Below are 10,000 nucleotides of genomic sequence, written 5' to 3' on the forward strand. Positions count from 1 at the left end.
GGTGGAAAATATATTTACTCAACTAAGGTACTTCAGTACATTTTTGAGGTAGCCTACTTTTACTTTCCTTGAGTATTTCCTTTTTATGTTTTTATTTTTTTTACTTTTTACTCCACTATATACTTATTTGAAAAGTTGACTTACAAGTTACTGTACTCTACAGATTAAGATTGTTATTACAAAACATACATACATTAACCAATTGAACAATATTTTATAATTCAGCTATAAGAGAATAGCTGAAATGAGCCATTCATAATGAGTACTTTTACTTTGGGACTTGAAGTATAGTTTCATGGCAATACTTTTGTACTTTTACTCAAGTCAAATTCTGAATGCAGGCCTTTTTTTGTTTTGTTACTATAATATGGTATTCACACTTTTACCTAAGTAAAAAGTCTGACACCACTGATCTGTACGTACGCAGAGTGGCTCCCTGGTCCACCTGCAGCTGACTGAAGCCCATCCAGAGCTTTGTGAGATCGGATCCAACCAGGAAGAGAACCACACTCTGCTACAGGAACACCAGGACCTGCTGAACAAACTGAAGGTATTAGATATACACACACACACACACACACACACACACACACACACACACACACACACACACACACACACACACACACACACACACAAACGCACACACACGCACACACACGCACCCACACGCTCTCTCTCTTTCTTTCTCTCTCTCTCTCTCTCTCTCTCTCTCTCTCTCTCTCAGCTGCCCTACTGTCTCTCCTACACTGCCTCCCTCTCAGCTTTCCTGCCGTCTGTCTCTCCTACATTGCCTCCCTCTCAGCTTTCCTACTGTCTGTGGGTTAATATCATTGTGTTAGGGACCAGTCGAAATTTACAGAAGGGGGTCCCTGGAGGAAAATAGGGGAGGGTCATGCCTTTCTAATTTTAGTCCAAGGGAGGGTCAGCTAATTTTACTTTGAATCCAAGGGAGGGTCATGCAATTTTGAATTAATAAAATAGTCCGTTTTTTATATACATTTTTAGTACAGCAGAACAGTGGTCAAAGACCCCTCTCTATTTCAAATGATACGAAGGATTCAAATCCAGTAACACCTTGGTCTATTTAGAATCAATGGCAGTCGTTAACAAGCCATCAACGCACAGCAACTGTGAACGACCCAGTCAAATCTATTCAGCGTCTTAACGATGGTGGTTGAACAATTAAGCAACACTTCAACAGGTGTTAGGCATATTAGAGAGATGCATTATCCCAATATCCAACACAGAGATATCCTCTTGTAAGTGTGTTTTTGTTGCTCATAGAATTACATACACCAGGTACAATGACCAATTTATAACTGGATATTCATAATCATTTGAAGTAATTCTGTGCATGTGATTAATTTGGATCTATATGGACAGTTGTGCATAGATGCCAGCCTAGCTCCACAAGTAAAACCAGAATCATCGGGCCATAATTGATAGCCTAATTGTTAAGACTTAGACACCGCTGTCTAAGTCTTAACAATTAGGCTATCAATTATGCCATTTTCGAATTGCACAAGTACAAGCAAGCACATGCGATTGATATGGGCACATTTCCTACTAATGATGACTCAACCAGGTAAACCGGTACAGTTTCCCTTGAAATTCTAACTCCCATTTCTGTGGAAGTATTTAAGGGAGGTGTTAGTACATCAAGGTAAATACAGGCTTTTATTTGATGTATGATGACGCATCAATGTTGTCAGTTACTTGGAAGTCGGATGTCTGACCCGGAGTCGGATGTAAAACTGTCATCCTTGAGTTGAATTTCCTGTCTGTTGTCACGCACATTAACAGTATCCACCATCACTAGAATAAAATATAATACAAATCTTCACTTTCCTAAATGCATGGTCAGGGACCACATGCAATACCTCCACGGACCACCAGTTGAAAACCCATGATGTAGGCAACAGCGTAGTCACCGTAGTTAATAATTATGGGATTCAATGGGTTTCCCACATGTAAGTTTAGAACACTGTCCATTCTGCTACCACTACAGACACTACACGGTGCATTTAGCAAGACTGACTACAGTAATACAGTAATGTTCTAATCAATGTGGAAAGCAAAACATCGGACATATTATCAGTTTTAAATGTCATGTTGTTGTATTTGATGGGGAGGGTTAGGGGTGTCAAGATAACACTAATTTCACGATACATACATGATGTTGGGCATATGATATCGATATGATACATTATTAATGTTCTTTCTGTATCATTAACATTGGCCATCATCTTTAGTTTAAAATAACAATTATAAAGCACTTTAAAAACAATTACAAAGTGCTTTGTACACACAAATAAATACATTTGTGCAAGCTTAAGGGAGAAGTGAAGTTCTCACTAACTATAAACCCATTGTTTCAGAGGACAGATAGACACTAATATAACAAATATAATTACTATATAAATTCCACAAACCTCATATTTTTGTCATCTGGCGTCAACGAGCATCAGCTGACACACAACACCTCCCCTCTGCAGTGCTTTAAATTGAAAGTGACTGGAGTCTGTTTAATCTCTCTCCAAAATATCTTGAATATGATGGATTCAGATGGAAGACATGATTAATAATTACTGTGATTATGATAAGCTTTACATTTTGTATCAAACACCATACAGTAAGAACTCCTATAACTTTCACCGGCAAAAAATAAAGAAAAGAAAAATAATTAAAAAAATATTACGATACAGTATGACATCTTGACAATACCTACCGTCACATTTTAATACCACGATAGGCTATATCGTGGGACAATATATCGTGACACTCCTATAGGCGGTGAGGGTTCATCTTTTTTTTTTAATCACTTGGGGAGGGTCAAAGGGAGGGTCATGGCATTTTAGATCAGGGCACATACATTTTCTCCAGGGGTACCCTTCTTTAAAAATCGACCTGTCCCTTACTGTTTAGAAACATGAGCGTGGGGTGGTTGCTCTGCTGGAGCAGGCCGACCGCGTGGCGGAGGAGAAGAGTGCAGATGGAGGGATGACGGAGGAGGAGAGGAGCGGGGACCAGGGCTTGGTGTACGAGGCCATGGCAGACAACCTGAGCGAGGGATGGACTGTTCTGATTGGGCTGTTGGAGAGACGACATGAAGTGCTGCAGCTGGCGTCAGCGTTCTACCAGACAGCTCAGGAGGTACAACACACAGCGACTTTAAGACCTGAGGCTGAATCTACCGCTGATTCTATTCTGCTGACAGGATGTATGCTACATACATCCTGTCAGCAGGGAGTGTTGGGCGGTGTGCGAACGGTCTTTTACCCCCGGTCTCAGTAGCGGGGGGGCGGAGGCGGGGGTGGGGAGACGCCCCCTTTTAACTCTATGGGAGACGTGCATTAAACTTGAAAGGAAACATGCACGTCCAGTTGCCTAATTCACCACTACTTTTGCGTTTGAAACTTAAAATTTCTCTAAATATTAAACTTTCACGACAGCCTATGAGTAGGCTACAAACTTAGAATTTTCTAAATATTATAAACTTTTATATTATAAAATATTATAAAAAAGAGACATTGTATCATGAGTGAAACAGCTATCGATACAGTCAATATAAGTAAATCATTATATGATAGCCTTAGGAGTAACTTTTTATATTTTTGGGACATGTTGTTATTTTACACAACACCTTTGTACAACGAAGTATAAAATACCGCTACTGAGACCGGGGGTAAAAAAAAGGACGAAGGCCTTACTACGTCCTCCCGGTGGGGGCTCCTCACTGGCAGGTGAGTCGGTAAGATACAACAGCAGATACAACAACACAGAAATGTGTGTGGGGAGGAATCAATTGGCACAACGGCTAAATTGGGGAGAAAAACAGGGTAATTTCTTTTTTGGCTCTGTGGAATTCTCAAAACAAAAAGGTAGCAGTTTCAGTTCCTACAACAGTCCATAATCCTACCGAGGTGACCCTGAGTCAGACGCTCAGCCCTCTTCACTCAATGTAATTCTTTGAGTCATGCAAATGCATGAGATAAGTGACTAAACTGACAAATCATCATGTGGTGTTGTGATGGTTATATTGTTCAAGACAGACAGAGACATACAGACATACAGGCAGGCAGACTGACTGACTGACTGACTGACTGACTGACTGACTGACTGACTTTTTTTGACAGAATTATTGTCAAAAAAACATTGGCCCGATCGCTGCGAAACTGTGCACACACACTCCCTGGATGCCAATTCAGAACCTCTGCCCCAATTTTTTGACATGGCCCTGTTATAGCGCCACCAGCAGGATTGGTCAATTTTTAACTAAATGCCTCAAATCATGAACGCAGCTTGCGATTTCCCTGAATTTCACACGCACATTCCCACTAGGCCGAGGAAGAAATGCCACCCACTTGAACATTTTCAAATCAGCCTCATGGTGGCGCTATAAAAGGCCGATTTGCGTTTTTAACTGTAACTGCACCGATCTGCGTGAAACTTTGCATGCATACTCCCTAGAGGCCAAGGAAAAACATCTGCCCTGCATTTTTCACATTAGCCTTTTATAGCGCCACCAGGAGGCCGACTTATGTAAAACACATATTTTGAGATTAAGCTTTCATATTTTATCCAAATTTCACGCACATCGGTACACATGATCTCTATAGTCATGTGATCAAGATTTTTTATATTCCATCCTGATTGGCAAATTCTGAACATTGCTGGCCCACAATAACCTACCTGACCTGGCGGAGACCTGTGCTCCGAGGAGCACTTTTTCTAGTTTATGTATGTTTATGTTCTTGAATTTATGTGAGGGGACCACAATGGAATTAAGTCTCTGACTTTATTGTATTTATTTTATGTGTGATGGCTGCTAGCAATTGAATAAATCAAATCCTGACTGACTGACTGACTGACTGACTGACTTCCCAGCACTGAATGAGCAAGCCTGTTATTTGGTGTTTTATGGAAAAGCCATTGTAATCTGTTTTGAGAAAGACATCATTGTTTTCTCTATCAGCGTGACGTTCGTGCTTCACTTTAGTCCTGTCGGGACGAGCTCTGTCCTACGGTGACAGCAGTGTCACATGGTCATCGCCGCTATTGTTTAGATTTCACCGAAACCCTGACCTTTTATGGTCATGAGTTTTGATCCATATATGCCACAAAATGGAATGATATATGGATCATTCATTCCACTAAAAGTAACTAAACAACGTGCCATCCGTGTCTGTATCAACAGCTCTTGCACAAGGACAGGAAATGTGTGGGGTAGGTAATGTGTGAAGGTCAGAGCTGTTTAAACAGGTTGTGTTGTCCCAGGGTGTTTCTAATAGCCTGCTGATGATGGGCTTGTCAACACACAGCGTCAGATGTGGAAAGTAACAAAGTACACGTATTCGCTCCATGTTTGTCATTAATCCATTAAGACCCGGAACGCATCTGTGTCATTTTAAGATTTTTTTGGCTATTCAAAAATACAAGCTCATAACACGGCACTGAGTGCGTAGATCTGCTAAAAATCATGGACAATTTGTGTGAATATGTTTTAAAGTGAACATTTTTACCCTGGCACTATGTACAGTAGCAGTAGTGGCTCAGAGCAGTAGTGGCTTGTGGATAACCACAAGCCTAATATCTCCCCTGGCCAAGGGGGGGATTCCCCTTTAGGCTAGTGGATAAGATGTTGGCTTTCCCCACGGCAGACCGGTTCGAATTCCGGGCATTACATTGATGTGAAAATGTTTGAGAAGCGCTGGTCTACATGTCTCAATGGAAAAGTTAAACAAGTCGTGTACAAGTGTAGCTTTAATGAATAAAAACAAAACATTGTCCTCAGTGTTGTGGAGCGGAATGAATGTTGTTGTTGTTGTTGTTGTTGTTGTTGTTGTTGTTGTTGTTGTTGCTGCATTATGGGAATTTACGGCTCGACTGGAATGTGTCTTTGACCAATCAGGTCACTTGGCTGAAAGAACATGATTTATGTAAGACACATCTGAATCTGAATCTGAATCTGAATCTGAATCTGAATCTGTCTGTCTGTCTGTCTGTCTGTCTGTCTGTCTGTCTGTCTGTCTGTCTGTCTGTCTGTCTGTCCTCAGTTTGCTATGAGTATAGACCATGCAGAGGATCTGCAGACCAGAGGACAGACAGAGAGACAGACAGCCCTGCAGACAGACGCGTACAGCTCTGTGAAAAGAGGTACACACACACACACACACACACACACACACACACACACACACACACACACACACACACACACACACACACACATACACACACACTAGTGATGCGCGGGTTGACCCGTAACCCGCGGGACCCGCGGGTCAACCCGCGGCGCGGGTGGGTCAAGTCAGAATTTCAGAGGAAATTATGCGGGCTGCGGGAGAGCGGGTCAGCCGCTCTCACACGCAAAAAAAAAAAAGAAATCACATGCTCTTGTTTTTTCTTTATTCCTAATATGAATAAGAATAATAACAATAAAACAGTTTGAATATACTTGGGGATTATTTTCTAACCATGATTTTACAGAATAAAAAAAAAATCGCGGGTCGCGGGGCGGGTTGAGCCATAGATTTATATATGGGTTCGCGGGGCGGGTTGAGGCGGGTTGGGTTCCGTCGCGGGGCGGGGCGGGGTGGGTCATGAAAAAACCCGACCCGCGCATCACTAACACACACACAATCTCCTCTTGTCTTGTTTCCTCTCCTCTCCTCTCCTCTCCTCTCCCCTCCCCTCTCCTCTCCTCTCCTCTCCTCTCCTCTCCTCTCCAGAGCTGCTTCAGAAGTCTCTCCAGGTGTTGAACAGCAGCAGTGTTCTGCTCCAGAGAATGAGGCAGCTACAGGCTGAGGCCCTCCACAGGACTGGAGGGGCACTGCAGGTCACCACCGACACTGAAGAGGAGGTGAGAGAGATGAAGGGATGAGGGAGGTGTGGATAGAAGACAATAATGATATCAATAATAATAATAATTAAATAATAAAATATTATTATTATTATTATTATTATTAATATTATTATTATTATAACAACAACAACAACAACACTAATAATAATATATCTTTTGGTAATGATAATTGTATTAGGTGTGACTGCTGTGAGGATGGAGAGATAGTTTCCAGATATTTTGATGATTGATATGGATAAGTGATATTTCGAGTTAGTTATATTATTGATGGATGGATGGATAGTGATGGGTGTGTCTCTGTGTGTGCAGGCGGGGTTGCCTGTGTGTCAGGGTGTGGTCCAGGTGGAGCGTCTGATGGAGCTGCTGCAGGACAGACGGAGACAGACTGACCACACCATCACACACCACCAACAAGAGCAGCAAAAACATTTAGTACAACAGCTACAGCAAGAAGAATTAGTACAACTACAACAACACCAGTTACAACAAGAGCAAACATTACTACAACAACAAAGACAGCAATTACAACAACAGCACTTAGTACAACAACTACAACAACAGCACTTAGTACAACAACTACAACAGAAGCACTTAGTACAACAACTACAACAGAAGCAGCAACAACAACAACTACTACTACAAGAAGAAGAAGAAGAAGAGGAGAAAGAAGACACAGAAACAGAAGATGAAGTAGGCGATGATGAAGAAGAAGAAACAGAAGAAAAACTACAACAACCAGAACTAGCTAAACAACAACTACAAGAAGAAGAAGAAGATGAAGAGGAGAAAGAAGAAACAGAAACAGAAGATGACGAAGAAGAAGAAACGGAAGAAGAACAACAACAACTACAACTAGATAAACTACAAGAAAAAGAACACAAAGAAGTCGATGAAGGCGAAGATGAAGAGGAAGAAGAGGAAGAGGAAGAGGAAGAGGAAGGAGATGAAGAAAAAGAAGCAGATACAGAAGAACAACAACGACTACAACTACAGAAAGAACACAAGGAAGAGGGAGACGAAGAAGAGGAGGAGGAGGAGGAGGAGGAGGAAGAGGAGGAGGAGGAGGAGGAGGAAGAAGAGGAGGAGGAGGAGGAGGAGGAGGAAGAAGAAACAGAAGAAGAACAACTACTACTACTACAAAAACAACAACACACAATGCTGGTGTCTCACTGGCAACAACAGTATCAGCAGGTAATGCATCAAACATACAAACATACCATAATACAAGTATCTCACTCTGCATAGAAGTTTGTTCCACATGAAATATCCATCAGAAATAAATGACACTCTTCTGACATAGATTTTGGCACAAAATTAAAACAAATAGTGGTATTTATTGAGTCTGGCAGATGAGTGCTGCAAGCTGCAATCTGGGACTTAATTTAATGAATACAACATTATTATCCATCGAATCCCATGGGTTCGAATCTGCAATTAACTCTCAGGGGAGGATGTAAAACCTGCAGATTGTAGCTGTCGTAGCTGTCTCTTGTAGGCCTGAAACTGTCCATTATTTTCTTAGCGATTGTTCTATCAAAGCTTTAACAAAACGATTAACCACTTAAGCTTTCACGATTTTGAAAGTTTTTGAAAAAGGTTTTTGACAATTTTAAAGTAAGGACTGGTATCAATTGATTGTTTTATCAAATTATCTATCATTGATTATTTTAGTTATAATCGATTAAATGTTATTAGTTTGGTTGACTGTCTGTAGTGTCATGTGTTGTAGCTGTAGAATGGTCTCCATGCTGTCCTAGTCAGAGTATTAATACATCATCATGGATGTGCTCCAGGATGTCTGATGATTTGAAACCAGTTGAGCCCAGAACGGCTATTCCTGGATGTTCTACTGACTGACTGACTGAGAGGTCACACGGTCTCTGCTCTGTGTCCATGTCCAATGAATATGATAGCATGGAAGAGATGCTATTAATTATACTTGTAATGTCTTACTGCTGTTACTGGAATGTAGAGTCACTGTTTGCCAACCTGGGGTTCGGGCACCAAGGCAACTGCTCCCCAGGTGCTGTAATGAATGTGAAAATACCCCTTTAATAGTGCTCACTGTTCCTCGTTAGGATTAGTGAAAGACTGAGGACTATGCCAAACTAGTTATATTGTATTATCTTATCTTAAATTATCTATACTTAGAAAATGGACATGAGTTGCATCTATAGCAGTAGTGGTAGCTCAGAGCCTCTGCCTCATGATGACCAAAAGCCTGATATCTCCCCCGGACAAGGTTGGAATTCCCCTTTAGGCTAGTGATTAAGATGTTTGCTTTCCACGTGAGAGACCCGGGATCGAATCCCAGGCGCCATATGGTGCGTTTTTCCCAATAGCCAATCTATAAGCTTACAACGCATCGCAAGTCGTGAGCTTGTAGATCTTCTATTTTTGTCGAATGTTCCCCCCAGAATAGGGGCGCGCTAGGGTTCATGTGGTTAAAATAAGTTCCTAATGGCAGGTCTAACCCCAACTCTCTCTCTGTGTGTGTGTGTGTGTGTGTGTGTGTGTGTGTGTGTGTGTGTGTGTGTGTGTGTGTGTGTGTGTGTGTGTGTGTGTGTGTGTGTGTGTGTGTGTGTGTGTGTGTGTGTGTGTGTGTGTGTGTGTGTGTGTGTGTGTGTGTGTGTGTGTGTGTGTGTGTGTGTGTGTGTGTGTGTAGCTGTACCAGTGGTACCACACTCATGCAGCTGTCTATCTAAGCAGTGATGAGCTGGGTTCGTCTCTCAGTGAGTGTCTGGAGCTGCTCAACCAGCACACACAGTTTCAAACTAAAGCAGAGGTACGGCATCTACCCTTCCATCTGAATGCATGTCACTGTACACTGGTGGAGAAACTATTCCCGTTCTTTACTAATAATAATTAATAATAATGAATGCCCTACTTCGTCATACAACCGTGTCACACAAAAGGAGCAAAAATAGCAGATACAAGCTCTGCTATTTGTGTAACAGTTTGGACATAATGAGGTTTCCACCCGTCAGCAACTACTAATGAACCTGTCTGTCTGTCTGTCTGTCTGTCTGTCTGTCTGTCTGTCTGTCTGTCTGTCTGTCTGTCTGTCTGTCTGTCTGTCTGTCTGTCTGTCCCATAGGAGTGGAGCATGGCTGTGGACTCTCTAATAGCCTG

At 41.9% G+C, this 10,000-nt stretch overlaps 1 protein-coding gene across 1 annotated transcript in view; it reads left to right on the forward strand.

Annotated features, from left to right (window-relative positions):
* The window catches only part of ccdc141 (coiled-coil domain containing 141), a gene marked incomplete at its 3' end in the record, with an annotated part of 49,711 nt that overhangs the window by 4,325 nt on the left and 35,386 nt on the right, over nucleotides 1-10,000 (forward strand). Inside the window, exons 2-8 of the mRNA XM_084084086.1 lie at nucleotides 428-550; nucleotides 2,929-3,156; nucleotides 6,060-6,159; nucleotides 6,735-6,865; nucleotides 7,178-8,059; nucleotides 9,534-9,653; nucleotides 9,966-10,000. The exon at nucleotides 9,966-10,000 is cut by the window's right edge and continues 160 nt beyond it. Coding sequence (XP_083940212.1) covers nucleotides 428-550; nucleotides 2,929-3,156; nucleotides 6,060-6,159; nucleotides 6,735-6,865; nucleotides 7,178-8,059; nucleotides 9,534-9,653; nucleotides 9,966-10,000 — 1,619 coding nt within the window. The remainder of the gene's footprint in view (nucleotides 1-427; nucleotides 551-2,928; nucleotides 3,157-6,059; nucleotides 6,160-6,734; nucleotides 6,866-7,177; nucleotides 8,060-9,533; nucleotides 9,654-9,965) is intronic.

The sequence above is a fragment of the Gymnoscopelus microlampas genome (assembly GCF_963454915.1).
Source record: "Gymnoscopelus microlampas genome assembly, chromosome: 17".
Classification (NCBI taxonomy): Eukaryota; Metazoa; Chordata; class Actinopteri; order Myctophiformes; family Myctophidae; genus Gymnoscopelus; species Gymnoscopelus microlampas.